The sequence below is a fragment of the Salminus brasiliensis genome, chromosome 5, assembly GCF_030463535.1.
Source record: "Salminus brasiliensis chromosome 5, fSalBra1.hap2, whole genome shotgun sequence".
NCBI classification, from domain to species: domain Eukaryota; kingdom Metazoa; phylum Chordata; class Actinopteri; order Characiformes; family Bryconidae; genus Salminus; species Salminus brasiliensis.
Window position 1 is genome coordinate 44,537,685 of NC_132882.1, and position 24,732 is coordinate 44,562,416.

At 41.2% G+C, this 24,732-nt stretch overlaps 1 protein-coding gene across 7 annotated transcripts in view; it reads left to right on the plus strand.

The window, feature by feature from the left end:
* The first annotated feature begins 2,298 nt into the window (after positions 1-2,298).
* Positions 2,299-24,732, plus strand: part of rasip1 (Ras interacting protein 1) — a 49,294-nt gene continuing 26,860 nt past the window's right edge. For 5 of the 7 annotated variants that reach the window (XR_011979740.1, XR_011979741.1, XR_011979742.1 and 2 more), the window contains exons 1-16: positions 2,299-2,591; positions 5,017-5,138; positions 9,678-10,132; positions 10,836-11,093; positions 11,302-11,534; positions 11,887-12,045; positions 12,746-12,950; positions 13,939-14,237; positions 14,473-14,634; positions 16,023-16,063; positions 16,996-17,150; positions 17,995-18,107; positions 18,396-18,687; positions 18,790-18,953; positions 19,558-19,699; positions 19,813-20,008. Coding sequence is in view for 3 of the 7 variants with exons in the window: in XM_072680577.1 (XP_072536678.1) it covers positions 5,017-5,138; positions 9,678-10,132; positions 10,836-11,093; positions 11,302-11,534; positions 11,887-12,045; positions 12,746-12,950; positions 13,939-14,237; positions 14,473-14,634; positions 16,023-16,063; positions 16,996-17,150; positions 17,995-18,107; positions 18,396-18,687; positions 18,790-18,953; positions 19,558-19,699; positions 19,813-19,991 (2,979 nt within the window). In the remaining 4 variants the exon portion in view is untranslated. Of the gene's footprint in view, positions 2,592-5,016; positions 5,139-9,677; positions 10,133-10,835; positions 11,094-11,301; positions 11,535-11,886; positions 12,046-12,745; positions 12,951-13,938; positions 14,238-14,472; positions 14,635-16,022; positions 16,064-16,995; positions 17,151-17,994; positions 18,108-18,395; positions 18,688-18,789; positions 18,954-19,557; positions 19,700-19,812; positions 21,122-24,732 lie in introns of those variants that run through there. The other 2 variants (XM_072680575.1, XM_072680576.1) reach the window with 2 other exon arrangements.

Genomic DNA, 24,732 nt, shown 5'->3' on the forward strand with positions numbered 1-24,732 from the left:
TTCAGATATGACTTCCTGACTATATTTGGGCTGGGGGGGGGGGGGGGGGGGTGTACATATGATTTATGTTTAACTATAAATTGAAATGCTATATGACTGGTTACATATATGAAATATATGGTGAATAATTCAGTACACGCCAAGACCCTTTTTATCACTACATGGACACCTGAATTCAGTGATTAGGAGGTGTGTCCCAATACTTTTGCCCATGTAGTGTAGAACTATCTGTAAAACGTTTTCCACCAACATGTAGAACGCTCTAACCAGACAAAGAGCCTCCTAAGCATACAAAGGGATCTGGGGGTGTCATGGTTGGTTCTATATAGTCTCAAAGAGCCTGGGTCTGGCATGTATGGTCTGTGGATGATCCTCTATTTTTTGACGTGGCGGTTGTGAAATGGCTATGGGATTCCTAGGTGGTAGATATGATATCCCAGATGGTTGCTATGCTTTCAGTAATAGATCTATGGGAGTTTTTTTTTTTCACACAGTGAAGGATCCCCTACTGCACACCTGCACTGTAAAGAAAAAATGCACAAAATACCCAAAACTACAGGCCTGTATTTTATGCTCTCTCTCTCTTTTACTCACTCACACACACACACACACACACACACACACACTCCCTCTTTCCTGTCACCATCATCCTGTTGTTGTCAAAGTCAAAGGTCATAGGTGCCTTTCTCTCAGCAACTTCCTGCTGGACAAGGTTTCCTACTTCCTGTGGTCGGTAAAGACCCTCAAACCGAATCAAATAAAACACACTAAGTATAAAACATGCTGAGCTAAGCGCAAAAATGCCTACGCCGGCCTAATCTCTGCCCATATTAAAGTATTATACCACCTGTAGTAGAACCATTTTTTTGGCACTAGATACAGCAATTGTTGTTTTTGTCCCCATAAGGAGCCATCCAAACAAAACTGTCCACCTACGCAAAGAACCGCTTATAGAGAACCGGTTATAGAACTCTATAGGACTCACTTTAAGCAACTGAACGTGCTGAGGACATGGTTGATGGGCAAAGTTTCTTTAGTCTCTGACAAAAATCACACTGGAGTATAACTGGGTCATCCTAAGATTGGGGCTCTGTTTCCCAGATAAACTTTTCGTTATTTTTCCAAAAACAACCTTTATTAAATCAGTTTTTTTCAAAACCTGCTGGTGACATCTCACCTAAACTAGAGTAAGTCATGGTCATGGCTTAGTAGGACGTGGGAACAGGGTAATTAAGTAGTGGTCATGACTTAGTTAGGCATGGGAACGAGATCTCCTCTTACTAAGTTGTGGCCACCACTTAATTATTGTGGTCACGATATAGTAATGCGTAGAAACGGGATAATAAAGTTGTGGTCACGAAATAGTAAGGCATGGGAAGATAATTAAGTTGTCATTGTCAAGACATAGTTAGGTGTGGGAGCGAGATCTCGTCTTACTAAGTTGTGGCCACCACTTAATGATCTTTTTCCTACACCTCCCATATATACACATATATATATATATATAAATATAAAATGGACAAATCAACAGTATATTAATTACTTGTCAAATCTGTTATAGTAATATTGAGTGAATCACCCATTCCGTATTTAATAAATTCCTACAATTCTGTTTTTAGAAGTGCCGCGTGGAAGCTAGTTTGAGGTTAGCACATAAAGCTAATGCACAACATGGCCGACCCTTTCCATACTTCAAATGTACCCACAATTCTAGAATGGGCCAACTCCTTCTGTTGTTAGCCATGCTAACACACTTCAGTCCATTTTTATAGATAACAGAGTGTCTGAAACCACACCAGCCAGCCCATTAGAGATTACTCCACACCTCCACACCGTCTGAGACACGAGTGTGTTGAGTTAGGCCTTCACAGTTAGCACAGTGCTAACTGCTGTTACAGTACGCTTCTGCTAATCATTAGCTGCTTGTTGCTAATTGTTAGTTAAACGCTGTAAACATCAGCCAGATGTCTTAACTGACTGACCAGGTCTTTATTGAGGGGACATTGTCCAGAACTCTTGCTAAATTGATACTTAGCGCAGTCCACCTGTCTATTACGTAGTGCTTAGTCTTAAATCCACACATACTGTACGCGTACAGGTCAGGTTTAAGGCCCGACACTGTATGAACATTACATTATAATCTCTCTCCCCTGCCCACCCCCTCTCTCTCTCTCTCTCTCTTTCTCTGTGTCAGGATATAGGTGTTGTCCAGCAAGGGGGAAGGAAATTCTGTCACTAAGAACAATGGGCCTGCTTCTCTATCTATAGACACGGATCAGGAGAGAGAGAAAGAAAAAGAGGCAGACAGGGAAAGCAAAAGCAAGGCTTGCTAGAGGCGCAGGGAGAGAAAGGACGATCGGGATTCAAAATGAAAAGGACATAAAATATCGATCAGGTCAGAAAAAAAAAGGAAAGCGGGATCCAGCAGCGTGAGGCCATTAAAAACATGGACTTATCAGACGTCATTTCTCTGGAATAAGGAGACGTGAAGTGGACCAAGAGTGAAGTTTGAGCTCATTTGTCGTAACCTAGCACAGTTTCCATCAGAACAGCATCCTTTAACGTGTCGCAGTGGGTGAGTCACATCGCTGGTGAGAGGAACCAATTACTCTATACTGAAGAATAGAAACACTTTGAACTATTGTTAGCGTCTTTATGCGTTTTCCACATCAAACTGCTCATTTGCTCTCTGTGAAGAGTACTCGGGCCTGCGCTGGGCTAGGCATGGTTGCTGGACGTGGCCTGAAGTGTGAACTGTGTTAAACCCCTTGAATCCAGGGCTTACTAATGTTAAAATGTTATTCACAAACTAACGCTAATAACTACTGGGATTCGTCTACAGAGTCGTTATGTAGGCTGTGTTGTAATGAAGAGTGTGGGCCCACATTACGGGCCCTGTAGGGTGTTTAAGGGATTAGGAATATGGGTTATGGTTAGAACTGACATGATTGAGAAGATGGTGAGCAAGGGTGAAGTTTTGAGAGTTTCGAGTTTCGAGAGTGAGTGTATATCCCGTAGCGAGCCCATCTGGGTGTTTTCCCTCCCTGCCAGTGAGGATGCAGGTGGTCAGGGCCACAGCCATTGTGGACAATCACGTATCCTGTTATTAAAATGTTAGAAAACACTGGAATTAGAATAGGCATTGTAACAGTACACAACAGATTTACTCTGTTTATTTAACCGGCACAATATGGTACGGTATAGCACAATAGCCAGCAGCCGTTAGCTGCTTTATTATTTATATGTGCCAGATTTAAAGAAAAGGGCCAACTTGGGGATACGTTGATTTTTTAATTGGACACTAGTCGAAGTTTTCTTCTTGTTTGTTAGCATTAGTATTAAAACCAGTTAATTTCTCCTTCTACTGGAAATTGGCTTAATGTTGAAGAATTTAAGAAGAAACTTTCCTTAATGTCTCATTAAGAACTAATCAAAGGATCACACGATCACCTGGTAAATCTTTAGAGACCCCAACACTTTATTACTGACCATTAAACACCATTACAAAACCACCTGGAGCCTTTTTTTTCAGCAAGGTAGTTACTAGCGCTCTGCTAGTTGCTCTACTTTGATCACTAGTGATTACTAGCCCTGGCTCTAAGTTGGCCGATAGCCCTAGTTACGTTATATAGTCTAGATATGTTGGTAGGCTAGTTACCAGCATTTGATTCTGGGTTCTGGGTAAGATACCAGCTCCATGTTGACTGCTAGCACAAGGTCAGTTACTAGCTCCAGCCTTAGAGTAGTAACAAGCTGTAGGTGTGTTGGAGGACTGGTTATCTGCTCTGCCCTGGTTAGTCCCGGGTTAGATACCAGCTCCAGGTTGACTGCTAGCACTAGGTCAGTCACTAGCTCCAAGTAACTAACTTTAAGGCAGGTTTCCCCTGGTTGGGTGTAAGCCCTAGATTAGTTACAAGTTCTAGGTGTGTTGGAAGACTCTATGATCAGCCTTTTTATATTTACTAGCTTCAAGGTTGGTTGCTAGCCCTAGGTCAGTTACTAGGTCTAAGTGTGTTTGCTAGCCCTTAGGTTAGGTACTTGTTCCAGGTTGGTCGGTAGCCCCAGATTAGGTACAAGCTCTAAGTGCACTGGAGGACCGGTTAGTTCTGGATTAGATACCAGGATAACTCCAGGTTGGTTGCTAGGCCTAGGTCAGTTACTAGCTCCAAGTGTGTTACTTACTGTAGATTAGTAACTCTAGACAGGCTTTCCTAGAGTAGTTACAAGCTCTAGGTGCATTGGAAGTCTGGTTATTAGCTCTTGGTTAGTCCTAGGTTAGATACCACCTATAGGTTGGTTGCTTGCTGCTAATTAATTCGTAATTCTAGGCAGATTATTTGCTCTGGGATGATTGCTAGCCCTCAGTTAGATACTGGCACTGCTAGGCTGCAAGTGCTAGATTAGTTACATACTCCAGATGTGTTGGTACACTAGTTACCAATATTTGGGTAGTCCTAGGTTAGAGACAAGCTCTAGTTCGGTTGCTAGTATCCAGTTTAAAGTTGGTTGCTGGCACTGGGTTGTTTCAGCTTATGATTTTGACACATTAAGACTCTTATTCACATCTAAGGGCGTTCGCTAAGCTCAGGAATGACAAGGCCAAGCTGACTTCATGAGACTACAGCTATTCACTGCCTAGTGCTGTGGCGCTGACATTCTCAAAGCGTTTGCTCACAGCTGAACAAAGCAGGAAAAACGCTCGACCTTGCATGTCCTGATTACTCGAAAGGATATTTCAGGATTTCCCGTCGTCTATCAACTGATGTCATACACTGCCAATAACTCTGAGCTGTAAGCTGATTTGGAGAAGGACAATAGGGGCAAAAGATTAATGACACAAGCAAACAGGAGAATGTCCTAATTATGTTAATGTCTCAAAAGATGACTCATGGTATTTACTCCAGGAACGTTTTCTCATTGCCTCTTTTTTCATACATGCTTCATCTCTCTCCTTATTTCTATGTACTGTCCCATAATTCCTGCTGTATGTCTCCGTATCCTCTCTTTTTTTCCAAGATGGAGGAGTCTGGGAGTCCTCGTTTCAGGAAGCTCCAGTTCCCCGTGGGCCTCTGGATAAACTCTCCACGGAAACACTTTGCCAAGCTGGGCGCACGCTGGCCGAGTGCAGCTTCAGTCAAGTCAGTCTTCTTGATTTAATGACAAAACTGCCCTGTCATAGTAAAAGATCTGTCCATGCTCCCCCCCACACACAGATGTGTTCTTTGTAGCTACTGAGTACGGGTGTAACAATGCACAGATGTCAGGGTTTGGTTCACACCACGGTTTGGACATCGTGGTCCAGTACGAGTTCTTCTTAGGCTATATTTAAGCACTTGAACCTTAAGCCCAACCCCGGCACAGAAAACACCATCGCTGGTTGGGAAGAAGCAGGCGGGTCTTCTAGCTCCTGTGGGTCGTTTGCACTTGCCATAGTCATGTTGGTCACTTGCTAATGGTTCACAGCTTAAGGTTTCCAGTAGTGAAATCTTGGTTCTTTGAGCCATGCCATAGAAGAACCACTTTGGTTTCATGAAGAACCATGTTTGTAATAGAGATGTGTGATAAAGTATTCCAATTTGAATAGGGCTTAAGGGTAGACACTTTCACCAGGACTTTGCAGGTTCAATGCCCCATGATGCCCCAGCCATCCATGGCTTAGGACGTCCCAGAGAACATAACTACCGCATTATGATGTGAGGTGGTCCCACTGGATTCAGCAAATAAGATAATCAGTAAAGCTAGAGCTAAAGCTGGATTGGCTAAATAACATATTTGAGGAGAACTGGATATCTCCTCGGGGTGGGTTTTTTTGAAGGTGCTGCAAAAATGACCCTAATAATAGAGAGATGTAGTCGGTATTTAATAAAAAATAAACTATTTTACTTCTTTCTTACAACATATTTGAGGCTTATACGTCTTAACAGTTAGGATTACCTTTAAAAATGCATTAAAATTGACTGGATTTCATTTTTCATTTGATGCACCACCAATGAATGCAGCAGGCCAGACAGTATTTGTTTCACCACTCCAGCACCAATGCTTCTTAGACTCAACAGAGGGGTCTAAAAGCATTACACCATTGCTCCATTTTCCAAAACCTTAAACACAAATCCCAAAGAAGTTGGCCAGGTCACCCACATCAAACTACTGTCACAATAAGGCTGTATTTCCAAAAGCTGCAATAAATACGTCCCTCTTTTTTTGTTGTTTACCGAATGATACACATGGTTACAGGACGAACAGATGCTAATGCTATTGCACCAGTGGAGATGTTGTGTAATAATGATGTGCGTCAGTAATAAATAGCGTAATAAACAGCTCTGAAAACTATAGAGTGTATGAGGTTTTCAAATTTTGCGTCTTATGTGTGTAAAGGTAATTTTAGGGTTCAAGCAATTAGGAAAACACGTCTGGAAAGGCCAAACCGAACATGAAGGTCTGGAGTGGGGAAACAGGAATGAACTAAAACAGGTTTAGTCTACTGAGTCTGTGTGTTTCTAGTTTATTCAAGCCCTTATTACCTTTGTTTTGCTTTAGTATTCAACTGTAATGACGTAATTCATAGGCGTCATTTGAGCTGAGGATAATGGGGACATGTCCACACCACTTTTTTGAAATGCTCCTTAAGCCTAAGTGGATTTCTTCAGCGGAGTCTGTAGGCCTTCGTGTGGCTGACTGAGTTGTTGAGGGGAATTAAATTTCTGGATTATTGAGTCGTTATGATGTAAACAAAATCATTCAGAGTGATTTAAAATGTTTGAATTATATTTGACCTTATCTGGGGAAATTGAGAGCTAATGCTAGCTGAATTACCTTAGCTGACTGACTCACTTAGCTACACTGGGCCTGATTCTTCTCCAGCAGCTCTTTCTTGTTTGTAAGCAGCTTTTATAAGAAATTTTGCATCGTTTTCCGCTTAGTTGGAAGTTGAATAATGTCACAATATTAATGAATGTCTTGTGGAAGGACGCATTTTCTGACTAAATAGGATATCATACACTTGCAAACCTCTCTTCTAAGTGTGGAATCAAGTCCATCGTTTAAGAGCCTCTATGGAGCTGACCTAATGGTGGATATTCAATAAGGCAAGATACTATATAAATACAGTGAGGCCTTGAATTAAAAATACATGACTTAAACATTGTATGGCCTTTAATGAATATATTGAGCCCACATTGAGGCTATAATGTTGTATATTAAAATAGAGACCCTAACAAAATAGAGACCACAAGATTATATATAAATGCCACAAAATTAATAAATTGAGTCTATGTGATAGAGAATATCTTGATGCTACAAATTAAAATATTTACATTGCACAAAAAATTGACACCACAATATACTGAAGCCATATAATAATGTAGAGAGATCATACGATAATATATTGAGGCCACAGGACAACACTGTATGTTGAGGCTGTGATTTAATACATATTAACATATTAATACATATGATGATATTATAACATAATGATATTTGATTAATTTATTATCTTTATATATGATCTAAATTTACTCATTGGTCAACTTAAAATATTATCTTGTTACATTATTTTAAAATATCATATTATACGAATATACCACAATGTAACAAATTAATTACTTTTAAGGCACAACATATGTCGAGGCCACAAGATAATATATTTAAGCCATATAATAATAGAGAAGAGTAGAGCGATCACACAATAATATGTTGAGGCCACAAGATAACACTGTATATTGAGGCTGCGAATTAAAAATTTTAACAATGATTTTTTAATTATTATAATATCTATAATAATATATATTATCTTGATAATCTCGTTTAATTATTTAAAAACATATTATTTTTTAAAAAGGATATTATATTACATTAATATACCACAATGTCAACTTGGTTAATTCATAGACGTGGACATATCCTTGATAATCACATGATAATATGTTGTGGCCACAAGATAACTGTATTTTGAGTCTGTGAATTAATATTTTTAATATTGATTTTTAAAAAATTATTATAATATATTATTTTTTAAATAAATATATTAATTTGTCACATTGTGGTGTACTTGGTATAGTTTAAGTTCACCAATGAGTTAATTAAGATATTATATAAAGTAATATTATTAAAAATTAACATATTATAATAGTACAAATCTATATATTAATTCACAGCCTCAAAATACAGTGTTATCTTGTGCATACCTCAACATATTATCATGTGATCTCCAGATATATTATTATATGGCTTATTATATATATATATAAACTGGATCATCTACTGCTTTTGGTATCACCCGAGCAGTCGCTGAATTTAGCCTCTAATCCAGTGTGAGGCGCCACTGCAGTCCGCGCGCGCCTCGATGAGCTCAATTCAAATTCAAAATTTAACGGAAATCTCGGGTTAACGGTTTTTCCGACGGCCTGAGGTAAATCTGCTCCAGCTTCGCGCCTCAAGCTAATTAGAGTCCAATTAAATATTTACAAATGTTCAACTGTACGTTTGATTAAAACGTTTAATGCTTATTAACGTTAGCTAGCCCTTAATAGCTAGCTAGTCAGGTATAAGTTCCCCTCAGGTTCCCCTCAGAAGTTCACAATGGCGACTACGGAGCTCGTAAGGAAGGCGCAATTTCTAGCAATGTTTGGTGGTATTGGTCGGAAACATCAACAACATCCTGTAAAATGGTTGTTTTTTGCTGTTGCTTCTGTTTTTTTAAGTCGCCAAATGAGAGCAAGTGCATTTAGCTAGCTAGTTATCACCTAGCTAGCTAGCCTTACTGCAACAAAGGAAAGAGTATAGCTAGCTAGCTTATCCAGGTAGCTAGCTAAGAAGAAACGCTAGGAAGCTAGCTAGCTAGTTCCTGCTAAATAAATAAATAAATAAAATACAACAGGTTTACAATGTGAGAGTTTAGCTGTTGTTGGTACAGGTAGCTAGCTAGCTAAGTAAACCAGCTGTTAATACACCATATTTAATAGAGTAAGGAAAAGGGTTAGCTAGCTACATAGCTAGCTAGACAATAAATATGGCAAATAATGACAGTTTTGCTGTTTCTAAAAAACAAGACCACCTCCATAACAGGAATTCTTCATCTAATTCGTCGAATTTCATCACCTTTTCTGTTCACAAAACAAATGTAGTATGGACTCTTATTCAGGGTTATAGAACAATGACAGATGGGCAATATGACAACATTTACTATAGTCTTGAAGAATTAGGACACCCCATGAAAACCTTTGTCCATTCTTTAAAATCTGGACATTTGATGATTGTTTGAACACTATTGAGAAATTGAGGTGATATGGCTAAATACATACATGCAAACTAATGGAAATGCAGGTTTCTTGTGAGGAAAACATAAAAGTGTAACGTGTAATATCAGAATCGGGTGCAGAACATCAGCTTCAGATAATCAGAACATGGTTAGAGAGGATTCTGGAGAAGCCGGTCTTATTTAAACCTCAGACATTTAGTTTGGATTGCTCCTGATTGTCGAGATCCAAAGAGCTCTCTTAGACCTTCAGAAAGGAAAAAGTCTGGGAAAGGATTTACAACTCATCTGCATCTACTACTACATCTCTTTCTGAAGGCCTCAGAGAGCCCTTTGGATCTGGCCATGGTGATCTTCACCACTCATTTAACTTAATCAAGAGCAGACCGGACGTTGATGTTATGTTCTGTATCCACTTCCTCAGATCTACCACCAGCTCGGATGCGGCCTCAGTGCACGAAGCCCCGCCCCCAGCCCCTCCCTCCTCTCTGTCTTTCTCCAGCCCCTCTCTAGCCGCACCTTCCCCGTCTCCTGCCCCTACCTTCCTTCGACCCCGCCCAGCCAATCAGCAGCAGTCTCGGGCCAAGCGGCTGTCCCACCTTTTTCTGAGAGGGCGGTCCAACAGTGACCGGGACCGTGCGATCGGAGAGCGGGAGAGAGAACTGTGGGCGCATTCGGCCGCCCCATCATCGCATCACTTCCTGCCCCCTGCTTCGTCCTCTGCCCCAGGGCTGGTTAAGATCTACGGCGATGCTCTCTCAAGCGGAGCCAACTACCGTAGCTTGCTGGCCAACATCCACTCTACTGCCCGACAGCTCATCCAGCAGGTCATCACCCGCTACACTGAGAGAGAAAGGGAGAATGAGAATGAGGACTTAGGTGAGCTGTGGATTATGGGTAGTCTGAGTATTTATTTTCTTATCTATAAGTATGCACGAGGATTTCGGATTAAGCATTATATTGAAATATATTAGAATATTTAAAGGAAATATGATGCATAAACACATACCAATATTTTACACATACCGTAATATAGTTTGCATGGGTAACAAAGACACCCAGCCTGTGAGTGAGTCAGTATTTTGCAAATAGTATAGATTAATACATTAATATATATATATATCAAATATTTTTCAATATATTTCTGTTGCATGGTTCAAATATATTCCAGTATATGAAAATCAGCAGTAATCTGTATTTTGTGAAATACATATTTAGTATATTAGTAATAAATGGCAAAATTTTGGTTCATAGTGTGCTTTTCATTTTCCAATACAATCACAACAGAATAAATGGAAGCAGAAAATATAAAAAAATAAATTTTTGTGAAGTATGTGTGTAAGTGTCAATATATTGTACCAGAATATATTTTCAGATATTTACACCAAATAGAAACAGAGAGTGACCTTTTTTTTAGGTGGTTGGTTGCTTTTCTATATAGGGTTAGCTGATATTAAGTGTCCATTGTATCAAAAGTTAAGTCAGCTATAACAGAGTCTTCTGAATTAGAAAATGACAGACTATATTACCCTGATGATATCATTCCCTTCTGAATGTCCCACCTTCCTGTGCACCTGCCCAGCTCTCCAGAAGCATTCCCCGGAGGACTTCCTGTTGTGTGATGTCATTGGAAAGCCCATTCAGCAGGCAGATGGAGCCATCCAATGGCAGACAGAGTGCCGGAGGGGTGTGGCTCCCTGGGAATGCCCCCTGCTGTTGGTGGACATGTGGAGGCCCAAAGATGGCTTTGAACGGCGCTTTGAGATCCAGCGCCGTGATGAGTATGAGAAGGAGGAGAGAGAAAAGGAGAGGGAGAGAGAGAGGGATGGAGAGAACCAAGGTATGTAACCCCCCCTCCCAAAACACAACACAGCAGCAGTTTACAGAATTACATGTAGATACAGCACAAGTGGCAATCATGTGGGGTCCAAGCACCTTGTGCTACATAACTATAAAAAAAACACAAATGTTGTCTCTTAGTATTTGATCTCAAAAGAGGTTTTGGTAGTGTAATGTAAAAATGATTAAATGCCAACTTTCTATTGCAGTACGATGGAGGCGCAGCAGGATGTCCTCGGGTGGCGGCCCTGAGGAGGAGCGAGGTCACCGGGGAAGAAACACGGAGCTCCGGCGGAGTATTAGCGATATGAACTTGACCCTGAGGCGTCGTCAAGGGAACCAGGCCTCCAATGACCCCAGGCGTGGGGGAAACACACCAACCAACGGTGGACCTCAGGACAGAAAGAATATTGTGAGCATGATTGCCACAGAGTCAGGAGAGGTAAGAAGAGAGGAAGAGAAGGAAGGAGAGTAAAAGAAGCAGGCAAATGCCCGATATACTTTGTGTAGTAGATGTATATAAAATAGTAAATATAGAGACCGGGTGAATATATATATATTATACCCAAAATAACCACAGTCACCCAAAGTCCAGTGACTGACAGAGAAAGATATTGATACATTGATGGCATATTAGAAGAAATTACAATGTATTATAAGCAAGTGTTTGTTTGCATTCAATAAAATATGCATTCATTATTAGCCCAGAATAAACATTTTTGGGTATTTAAAGCACAGAAGTTCAGTGGTGTATTGTTTGTGAAATGTCTCGCATCTCCTGTCTTCTGCCAAAGGTGACTGGGCCAAGGGCCAGAAGTGAAGCGGATAGACACTCGAGAGCAGCAGAGGAAGAGAGGGACACCTGTGACCTGGAAGTGATGTCGCAGAGCCTGATACTCCCGCCAACAGACCGCCCATATTTCCTGTTGCTGCAGGGCTATGACCAAAGCAAGGCTAGACATGCAGCACCACCCTATCACACCCGACTACCTCATGATATCATACCTGCATCCCTCTAATCGCAACATACCATCTCCTCTTTCATACCTTTGAGTTGATATGGCATTCAGAAAGTAGCACAAAACAGCTATACACAGCCATACAATGGCCACACGGTCCGCACAATACATCCACACACTCGCTATGTCTGCCTCTGGCCCCCACAGTGACCTCACACAAGAGTGCATTGTTGAAAACTGTAACACACTTCATCCTTTATCAGCTCTGCATTTCTGAACAACTTAAGATTTCAGATTACAGTCGTTTTCATAACAACTGTGCTAAAAATGACAACAGTCTTTTGTGGTTGTCAGGCTGCGTAGAACAGTGTCATACACTGCAGAGATACTGGATTCAAATCACATCACAGTTATTACTTTTACTATAAAACAGCACACTGGCTGCATTAGTAATTACAGTCACTGTGAATATCACACTTGCTGTGGAATTATACAGGATTAAAATCATTACATTATATAATTATCATTGTCAGGCTGTAAAAATGACACACACAGCTACATAATACTGGACTATAGTCATATCACAGCTGTCACTGTTCCTGTAAAAAAAAAACTACACACATTGTAAATTCAGACTGGGTAATCAAATCTGTGGGTTTTTTGACTTGTCTGATTTTCTTCATTTAATGTCCAGGACTTCGTTTTGTACATCATGGCGGGTCACACACACATTTTTGGACGTAAGCCTACATTCCGCGAGAGGGAGAAGGACAGGGAGAGAGAAAGGAAGGGCAAGAGGCCTCTCAGAGTGGACACGTTCCTCTCAGCTCCGGACCTCCTCGCCCGACACCTTCTGGTCAGGAGGGACTCTGCCATTCCTGACCAACCTCGTGGTCAAGGTAAGCCAAGATTCATGTGAGGCATGTAAAAACACAATGTTAATAAAATCAAGAGGAAAAAAAGTTTTTTTAAAGGCAATAAACACACAGGTGACTAGAGACAGCGAACACACACACACCACCTCAGTGTCTGGGGAGCAATTAGTAAATAGGTGCCTTGCTCAAGGTCCAGGGACTTTAACCAATGACTTTCCAATCCCAAGCCTGCTTCTGAGACCTTTAATGATTTGCGTAAATAGCTCTACTACCAGGATTACAAAAAGAGGCAAGCATATAAAGCAAAGAAGCAAAATAATCACTTGTTTATATATAATAAAAAATATTATATAAACGATATTTGAAAAACAAGACACAAGGTAGTTTATCCCACACGCTGGCTACGTCAAGTGTAATGTTTGGCTTTAGTTATATCTTCTCACAGTGAGAGTTTGAGGGTTTATTTTCGAGTTTCTATGACCTTTTACTGCCAAATAAGCTGAGACCACAGCTATGAAACCCAAGGACACCTCTGAGCACAAAATTGTCGGACAAAGTTAAAGGACACCTTTGGAACTTGGGCTTCATTTTCTAAATTAATTTGTATTGATCTTTAAAAGGTACCTTCTACAGCAGTCCAATGACTTCTAATCCAGCCCAAAGCTTTACTTCTAAAGCACTACGAAACAAAAAACACAGCAGCAGAATGGTGCTCGGAGCTGTGCCTGTTGGAAAGGAACAGTAACCTTAACATAGACCATTTTGAATCATAAACCCACACAAATGTAATTAGAGGATAAGAACATGGTAAGTGCCCATCAAACAAGTCATCGGACAAGAAATGTAGCGTGTGAACAGTTGGTTGTGGTTACCAAACAACATTGTTGTCACAGATTATTCCATGAGGAGTGGCTTCAACAGTGGCAGAACTGTCCATTTTTTGAATGGCAGACCAGTGAAAAATCTGTAAATCAGATATTTACTGTATGCTAATCTGCTGTTGTTCCCACAGCTCTGGTGCGTCCATTCAGAGGAGGAGCTGTCACTCACAATGGAGTTGTACTATACAGAGAGGCGGTGCTAAAGCCTGGAGACCTAATTGGGCTTGGTAGTCACTTCCTTTTCCTGTACCGTGACCCCCGAGTGACCCCAGCCCCACCCATAGCACTGGCTCCACCCTGGCAGACTGACACCACCACTTCCTTCGTGGCTGGAAGCGTGGCGGACAGGCAGGAGGCTCTTAGGCAGTATTTGGGATCCTCCGAGGCAGTGCTGAAATTCCAGGCGAAACAGGCAGATGCCTTGCTGCAGGTATGGCCTGTTACAGGGGGTTCTATCAGGTTCTGTTCACTCTATGTCCAAAAGTTACTAGAGTTCAATATGGGTACAGGAAAACACGTAAAGCATGTATTTATGGATAAATGCGTAGTATGGTTACATTCTCTTGTCACAGTAAATATATCCATACTGTAACAGGTACAAGCCAATCGTTAAACTCAGTGGTTCTTCTCTAATGTACATTGTATTTTTATTTTTTATGTTTCAGGAAATTATATCGAAGAATTCGACTCCGGATTCAGGAGGTGGACCTTTAGCTCCAGCCTATCTGCTGTCACTCCTGATTGACTATGCTTCCAAACATCTGGACCCAGCACTGACACCCCAACTGCTGCTAAAGGCTGCCAATCAGATAAAGGCGATCGTGTGGGTGAGTACCTACTACCCTCCAGTCAAAAGTATTGAGCAAAATGTTTGGGAAATATTAAACTCTGATCTGCAGTGACGGTCACAATCACACTCATGCAACGCACAATGGGTCACTAAACATGACAGCGGCACACACACAAAACGTGTCATGAGCATGAAAGTTCTTCACGCCGAGTGAAGACAGCAACATGCTCTTAATTTGCAGTACCTGCAAGGCCAACAACTCCCAGAATATTCAGAGCAACAAATGAATAAGACACTAAAACACCATCCCGTTTCCGAATGTGGTTGGTGTGGCGCAACAGATAACACCACTACCTGCCAGTGAGCTACCACACCATGTGGGAGACGGGGGTTCGATTCCCGGTCTGGGTGCTGGGCTACACCAATAAGAGTAATACAAGTAACCTTGTAACCTTGCTCTGGACAAGAGCGTCAGCTAAATGCCATAAATGTAATATGCCCATCCTGAAGAAAGCTAGCAAAGTGGCTAAAGCTAACGTGAGTGCAGAGCCAGCCACAAGCCAGCAGCCTCTGCTATCTTTCGTCAGCAATCAAAAGGCCAAAGCCACTACAAGGAAAATAATAGAATTTATAGAACTGGATATCAATAGTCAGGCATAGATGTTTTAGAAACTTGAAAAATACATATAAGGCTGTACTTCTAGGTTGTGAGTAACAAAATTGTTTAATCTGGCGTCATGACACTAGCCTTTTATAAGCCAGGCTTAAGCCGATACAAATACTGTACAAATTTTTTGGTGGTTAATAAAAAGACAAGGTTTGTCTGATACCCTTCTGGACTTTATTTTGAGATTTAAGAGTTTTAAAGTAAATAATCATTAGAGTTATTTATATTTTTGTGTGAGAATTTGAATATTTGTGTATGCTGTTAATTATTTTTTTAATCGGTAGGTCAGATCTTTTTAAGAAATCGGAAATCGGAATTGGACAAGAAAATTGCAGTCGGTGCATCTCTAATTATTACTCATAAGTTCTCAGCCCAATGCATAGTCACTCTGTTGTGCTACTATCCAATTACAACCACACATAGAGTTGTCATAGAAAAACACCTGATACAACCAACATACAGGCTGCCGAGTGTGTGTGTTTGTGTGTGTGCTGTGAGAAGGAGCTGGGGCCAGGGCAGGCTGTGGTTTGAGGAGCCACAGCTGCACACACATGGGCTTTCACTGGTATTTCACCGAAGTTTGTAAACAGAGGTTGACTGATGTCATTTCCACCCGTTTGGAAAATGTGCTGTCATTGTCCGGACACATCGGCCAAACACACCCGCCCAAGCATTCATCCGAGGCTGCTCTAATCTCTTCTCCCTCTCTCTCTCTCTCTCTCTCTCTCTCTTTCCCTGTTCCATTATTCATGTTTCAGGACAACATTAAAGAGTTTGGAGACAAACATCCCACCCAAACGTAAGGCACTCTGTTTCTTTCACATTCTTTGCTACACTTCACAATCACTTACTTAACACATACTGTTTATGAAGCGCTCCAAGTGCTGTGCTTTTGGCCTTACATTCGGTTCTATGGCATGTTGTGCATGCTGATCAGATGATACAGGAGGCCCGGTGGTATACCTCAAGCTGATCTCTGTCTGGTGCATCTCAAACATGTGCACACGTGGACAATAATATTGATGCATATAATAGAAGTCTTTAAAACCCAAAAACCCAAAACAAATCCAATATCTGAAATGATAAGTTATGCAGACTTAAAGTTTAACTCTGGCAGCACGGTGGGCAGATACTGTTTGTACCAGATACCAGAAGCTTAGGGTAGTAGCTTTAATCCTCACTCTGGTCTCTACCTGTGAGAAGTTTAGTGTGTTCTCCCTGTGTCTGCGTGGGTTTCCTCCAGGTACTCCCACCTTTTTTCCCACCTTTTAAAAACACAAAATAAGTGAATTGGCCATGCCGAATTGCCCCTAGGTGTAAGTGAACCGGTGTGTATGATACCCTGCAATGGACTCGTGCCCTGTCCAGGAGGTATTGCTGCCTTGTGCTCAGTCATTCCTGGTAGGCTCTGGACCAACCGCGACCTTGCCAGGAAGATGGATGAATACAGCTTAACTTACAAATACCTCAGATTCAATTCAGTGAGTGTCCAATGACTTGTTTTTTTAAGTCACACTTTCTGTTTTGTACTAAGTACATATTGTTGGCCATATGCAAGAGAATGGGTTTAAAATTGGGTTTTTGCATTTTTAATAGATAGGGAAAGCTGTCAATAAGATCAATAAGATCATGGGATCATGAAAGCATAATCTTACTCCCAGTATAGGAACCATGACTGTATTTTGAGCTCGATATTAAGTGTGTATAGCTGTATGTGTGTATGTTGTGCAGTTCTCCAGATTCCGAGGCAGACCTTCCTCCCCCTAGCGTCCAGAAGCTCTCCTCAGACCTTCGACCTCTCATGTTCTGGATGTCCAATGCCACCGAGCTCCTCAACTTTTTCCAGGTCAAAGTAGAAACCATGGAGAAGGAATGGGAATTTGAGGGTGAGGAAAAAAAAGAGAATTATGGTGGTAAACAGAGTTCAGCAGGCCTGGCAAATGGGTCACCACAGCGTATTTTTAAAAGTGTAATTTTCAAAATACAGTGCGAAAGCACACAACATGCTGCTGTGTATCTACAGAGATAAAGCTGTTTAGTCTTTGTGTGCCCAAATCTTTGTCTCCACATGTCATTTTCCCATTCTGGCCTCTTCGTTCGACACTGTAGTCAAAGCAGACATACACTTTGCATTATCATTCACTTTTGATTGTGTATGCTATGAAGCTACGCAGCGTGGCCTGTTTTCCTCCTGCCTACTTTTTTCAGGTGCTGTGTAAACGTTATGTAAACTGCCTGTTTTAAATTCATCATAATTGTGACGTCAAAATCATATGCACAGTCATATTAAAAAATTATGACCACCTACCCAATAGTGTGACTAACCACCCTTGGCTGGGATGACACTAGCGAGACATTGAGAATGGACTTTTCGCATATCGATTGCCTCCCAAAGATATACCAGCGGTGCCCCATGGGTCATTGATGCTAAAAGGGAATGACGACTCTCTGCCAACGTGCTCTGCTGTGGAGCAGCTAACCTCTGTAATGAACACCTTCCGTCTCCCTAATACAGTCCATGCCACGATGTCTCTCTAGTGTCATTTGAGCCAAAGGGGGTGGTTATTCCCACTATTAGGTGGGTGGTCATAATATTCTGATATGACTGTGTGTATAACCATATATAATCAGACTACAGCTGCCATGATATTAAATATTAAATATAGCACACGTTTTGCAGATGTTGTGTTGCTTTCGCATCTAAAAACTGTGCCATGTGGTCTTCTTCAGCCCCTGGTGACCCTGTCCTGTCCGCTGACATGGACACCTGCTCTGAGGCGCTGGCGCAGCTCGACGATGTCATCATGCACACCTTCCAGCAGTGCGTGTATCACCTGACTAAGGTGAAAGGCAGTTGTATGAGATGAAATATTACAGAGTGAACTGCATTGTTGAGAACTGAATACTCTTTGGTATTTTGGGGCCACTATCTATTACATACTGCATAGACACTGCCCAGATCTGTATAGTGGATTAATATAGAAACTTTACTGTTTTTGAATTCATCATGGCTATTCATGTTGAAGGTATTGGAGAAATATGAAAATATATAAGAAAAATGAAATTGCAATAAAGAAGCATAAGACAAGTATATGTGTATGGCTCATTTTCTCTCTCTTCCCCTCTCATAGACCCTGTACTCCCTCCTCCCTACCTTGTTGGACACCAACCCTTTCTCGAGCGAAGAGAAACAGAAAGAGGAGGCCGGAGTGAGGGATGGAGCAAGTGGGGATGGAGAAGAGGGGCACGAGGAGGGCGATGTGGCCTCTTTGCCACCCACCGTGGCTGGGCTGGTAGAAGTTTATCGCTGCTCCCTGCAACTGTCCCGTGAGGCCTGCCTCTCTCCACCTCTCACATCTCAAACCTTTGGCTACCTCTTCTTCTTCACCAATACCTCGCTCCTCAACACTCTGCTGGAGAGAGGTAGCTTTGCTGGAGTTTTTTCATAGCCTTGAAGCATATAGAGGTGTTCAGTAATGACGTTTCTGACCCTGTATGGCTCACTGTTTCTGTTTGCTGCGTTAGATGGTTTGTTTTCCTGGTCCCGGGCGGTACAGATTCGCACTAATCTGGACCTGGTCCTAGACTGGCTGCAGGGGGCAGGTCTGGGAGACATCGCATCAGAATTCCTCAAGAAGCTGTCTGTCACTGTGAACTTCCTGTGCATCCCCAAGACCCGCCTTATCCAGGTAACACTTATGTTTTCTCTTTACTCTTTACAATCGGCCATAACATTAACATAACACATGAAGTGAACAACATTGATGATCTGGTTCCAGTGGCTCCAGTCAATGGATATATTATGGCAGTGAGTGAAGAGTCAGTTCTTGAAGGTGATGAAGGTGTAGAAGCAGGAAAAATGGACAAGCGTAAGAATCTGAGAGGCTTTGACAAAAACCAAACTGTGATGTTCTAGACGACTGGGTCAGAACATCTCCAGAACATCAGGCAGGTCTTGTGGGGTATTGTGGGGTATGCAGTGGTCAGTACCTACCAATGTGCTCCAAGGAAAGACAACTGGTAAACTGGCAACAGGGTTGTGGGCTCCCAAGGCTTTCCTTGATGTTCATGGAGGCCCCATCCCACAACAGGAGTTAAAGAAACATCTTGGTGCCAGATACCACAGGACACCTTCAGAGGTTTATGGAGGCCATGCTGCAAAAATAATACAAAAATGGTTCAGTGCTCGTAATGTTGTAAAAAACTATATATAGAAGTTTGGAATAAAATGTAAACACAAGAACATCTTTAAGAAAAGTTCTCTTTAAAGAATGCCGCTTTCTTTTTTGTCAGTCGTCTTGGGCCAGCTTACAGGAGGACCACGCCTTGCTAAGCCCTGCCCAGCTTCACCACCTTCTGACTCACTATAAGCTGGGACCAGCCAGAGCCCCACCTTCCTGCTGGGCTCCACCCCAAGACACTGAACTTGGAGGCGGTAAGTAAATTAGGTATACTAGGGCACATTTGGAAGCAGAAAGGCAACACAATGTTTATTACATTTGTTTGTTTACTGATCTATTTGCTTTAATTGTCTTTTATTTATCTCAGATATCTTTGAGAGCTTTCTGGACCACCCGCCTCTCATCCTGCCCAACGAGGCTCCGAGTTTGGACCTCACTCAGCCAATCCCAACCCCCGAGCTTCAAAAGGAAGTGACATCCCTTCGGACATTCCTGTGGGGGCTGGACCAGGATGAACTCCCCGCCAATCAGAGAACTAGACTGTAGGACAGGGAACATGCAAGGTGTTGTAAAACTGTGGCCTTAATGCAAACAGAATACACACCCTTAGCTTTGGCCAGTACAGCAGATCTATAAGGCTTGAATACATATCACTTTTCGCCATACAGTATTACTGCTATAGGCTGTAGTGTTTTAAAACTAAAGATCATAATTGAAATGCTGAGGGGGGGGTACCATCCTCACATTGGTTTAAACCAAAAGGCGCCCATTTATGCACCTTAGCCTTTTAAGAGAGAGCAATACAATGAGGAATATTTTACGTAATTATATGATGTAGGAGACCCATTGCCTGGTTGCAATGATTAGGTTCCTTCAGTTTTAGGTTTGTTAAGAAATGAATGTGTATCCACTAGTTTTGTTTTCTTTTTGGTGGCAACATTTGTCAAAGACTTGTGCCAGGTACACATTACTGCACACTAATGACGAGTATATAACACTAAACGCTTAACGCTTGCTTTATAGTTTGTATGAGCCGTATCTGACATATCTGATATTATAGAACACAACAACAGTTATTCTGAAAAAGTACATCCAACTTCTGTCTCAAACGTGGAAGATTTTATAACGTTATTTAGAGAAAAAACTGCTTACCTCCTTATAATCCGTAAAGCTTCCCTCACTGTGCTATGAAATTGTGTTTACTAAGGAAGCAGAACTCTGATATTTTAAAAGCTGTTTACTGGACTGTAAGCTTTTATTTGAGTAGATATTAGAAATATATACAATTAACATTAATACATAAAAGTGGTGTTCGTTTAAGCATCCCCAAACCGTCCTCCTCATTAAAATTGAGCAAATCTGTTGCAATCTCTTTGTAGGTTCGGTAAACTGACACCTGCTCTGTACTTTTAATTGGCTCAACAAACATCAACTACGTTTTTGGAAAAATATGTGAAAGATTTTTGTTCCTTTTGACTGTATTTATGTTTATTTGTGATCGTTTTAATGTTCTCTAGTGTTTTTCTGGGCAAACACAACGTAAATTTGCGCATGTGCCTAAGACTTCTGGCACAGTCCTCTATTTTTAGACACCACCAACATCATCTATTGATGTCCTAAATCTTCTACTTATGTTCTGTATATTCCCTTATTCCTAATAAACATTAACAGTATGAGGCCGTTTTTTTGTTTTGGTCTATTGTGGGTCTGTTATTTTCTGATTGGCTGATTTCTGCTTGTGTCATTCTGTTGATCAACACTGGGTGGCGTGATCGCAATACACACAGGCCTAATGAGCAAACGATTACAAGAAGACCCCGAGATAAGTGGGCGACTGACCATGCTTTACATAGATTGCTCCTCTCTCTCAGAGACTGTAGATGTTATGGCTTACTTGGTTAACCCTGAGTAGTGTTTAAATGTAAGTACATAATGACTTAAGTAATTCCTTAGCTAGTTACATAATGTTTGTAAAGTTACATCTAATAAAGTAGCTTCTCCTCTACATATAATCACTAAGGTGGCACATATTAAAAGAGTAGAATCTACACTTTGCACTTATTTTTATTATTATTATTTGCTTATTTCAGTGAGCTAAGTCCGATTTCATCATGCTTTTGTGAACTGACTTCTAAAGACTTCTAAAGTAGCTCTAAACTAATATTACAAGTTCTCTGTGAAGGAATGGTTAAGTGGGACATGTAAAGAGATATATCGTCCTTTCTTGGAGCACTTTTGGTAGGACTTTATTCTAGACAATGTAAGCAACCATTAGATTTGTAGGGTTATAGGATTTTGTTCAGTAGGCTATGAGAGAGGAACCTGAGGTAAATACTAAGGGTTGAGGAGGCCCCAATTCATGGCCCCGATTCAGGGCAGCAAAAATCGATAGACCTGCCCCTGGATGAAGGCCTAATAGTGTATTTGTTGGCTACATTTTTTCCCCTAAATTGTATTTGGAAGTAGTGGTTAGTGGAACACAACTACCTGCCTAATATAGTGTAGGTAGCCCTCATCGAGGCATGGACTCCACAAGAGCTTTGAAGGGATCCTGTTGTGTCTAGAACACCAAGACTTTAGCAGATGATTCTTTATGCCCTGTAAGTTGTGAAGTGGAGCCTCCACTATTGGGAGCCCATGACCCTGTTGCCTGTTATTTATATATATATATATAAATATGTCATATGTGTTATCTGTATTATACATTATATATGTATTAACCATAGAAAGTAAGACATCTGTGCTGGCTGCCGTCCTTGTACGTTTGTTGTCATCAAGTAAAGTAAAAGCGACCAAGTTTACCTCAGTCCTACACGGTGCATTACCTTGTTACTAGTTAAGACAACATATAGATTTGTGGTGCATCCGGATTTAGGAAAAGGATAGTTTAAAACTAACTAGTGTAACTAAGGACTTAGTAAAGACTACTCATAAACATAAGAGCGATCGTACGCTAAACTGGTGCAACCCAGCCCTGCTCTCTCCGGCTCAATGATGACCAAATATGCATGTTTTGACCACATAATCTAATTTAATGAAAAGTGCAATAGCCTGACAACCTGTGTTGTTCTGTCTGATAGCATCATGTTTATTTTCCACCTTATTCCAGTTGCTAAGTAACAATGGTTGCCGTGCTCTAAGCTGCTGGAACTACTTTATTGGCGGAAGAAATAAGCAGTATATAAAACACAAACTTGAAGGCATATTCTGAGCTTCTTTGCTTTACTGTTTTTGTTTTACTTAAAATACAGTTGTGTAAACTGAATTGAACACTCAGTGCTGTGTTATGGTAAATAACCTCACGGTTGTGATGATCTACTGTGACCAAATCACAGCCCGTGATGATATTCACCATAGCAACATAACTCCCTCACGTTTCATGGCTTAACACACTATTATAGGACTTCATTCATTGACTTCATTCATTGTTTTTCTTCACCAGTCAGGTGCACGTGGAATAGCCCATTTTCCTTTATTTCCTTTATTCCACAAGGAGTCGAGATGACTGCAGTTTAAACCAGTGTTTCCCAACACTAGTCCCGGAGGCTCCACCTGCGCTGCCCTGCTTCATGTTTTCCAGCTCTAACACACTGATTCAGCTCAACAAGGACTTGATAATTAGCAAATGATGTGACTCAGGTGCAGAGAATAACACGAAACTGGGTAATGCAGGTGGGGCCTCCAATATGGGAGTTGGGAAACACTGGTGTAAACTTGTTTCCTACAGGTGGTAAATACTGGATAGTTGCTAGGGGCTCTCGTCTCGAGCTGCAAAATTTGGTGATATCCCCGTGATTCAGCTCACAGGGTAATTAGTAGGTGTGTTGGTGCTGCAAACTGTGCTGGACTCCAGCCATAGAGGTGCGTAGTTGGGACTCCTGATCCAGATACACACCTGTATACACTAGCATTCAAAATAAGCAGAATGACTTACCATAGTAACAGCGTGTAAAACGTGATACTTGACCATATTCAGTGGTAATGGTGCAGACATTATCAACATGTAAACCAATGATTTATTCACAATAAGAACTACATAAGCATGTGAACAGCTGAAGCAGCAAATATTATTGAATAATAAAGTATAATCATGGATTTACAGTTATTTTCTGGCATAAAATTACTATGACCAATCACTAAAAAGGCTGATTAAGCAATGCAAACACAGATAATTCAATACCATTATATACTGTTGAGCCATATGAGCTTTCCAACCTAAACTTATCAGAATATCTACATCCAAATAAATGTGATCTGTAAAAAGAGGCTGCTATGTCAAACACTAGCAAATGTATTTTACATCAAACAGCAACAAGATTTTATTAACATCACTTCTGTGTTTCTGATTCACCTTGAATAAAAACTTCCAAGTATGCTTAAAAATGTTCTCCCATTATTAACAGTGTGTGAAACTACATCCACCATGTCTAAAAGATGTACATCAGCTTGGCTAGCTCTCTTTGTGAGCTGAAACAGTGTCTTAAACTACCTCCACCATGTTTGAAAGATGCACATCAGCTTGGCTAGCTCTGACTGTGAGCTGAAACAGTGTCTTAAACTACCTCCACCATGTTTGAAAGATGCACATCAGCTTGGCTAGCTCTGACTGTGAGCTTTTGATCAGCTTCAAATAGTGCTTTGTTACACCACTAAGAGGAGATTCAAAACATTTATGAGTGAATTCTAGGACTTCACGTTATTAACAGTGTAAAACTCCCTCTACCAAGTGTGGAGGTTGTACTTAAACCTGACTCTCACTATTATTTATCTCTATTATTAAATTAGTACTACAGCTGCATAGCACTATATACAATACACAGTAAGCATCCCACGCAATACCCACGCAAAGTCGCTTGTGATGGGAAGCTATCAGTCATGTTGGGAACGTGCCGTCATTGTCGCAGACTCTCCACTCTGACACCAATTCACTGCTGTGAATCCTCTCGGATGAAACAACTGAGCCCCTCTCATCCAGCCTAAACAAAAAATAAACTCCTGTCCTTGTCTTGAGGAACCCAGCGTGGAGAGTGTGTCGGCCGTGTGAGCGTAGTGTGCTTGTGTGTTTTGTGATTAACCTTGGAAAGTGCAGGTCGGTTATTAGTTTAGGGCTTATTCTGACTCAGTAACTCTGCAGTCATGCAGTTCTGAGAGGGAGGCAGGGAAGGTTAATTTGGGGGGGTCAAGAAGTCTGAGTACGTTCACTGACGTCATAAAAGAAAGGAAAACAATTACATGCATATTTTTGGGGTCTGAGAGGCCCCCCCCCTCAATTTGGCTCAGTGCCAAA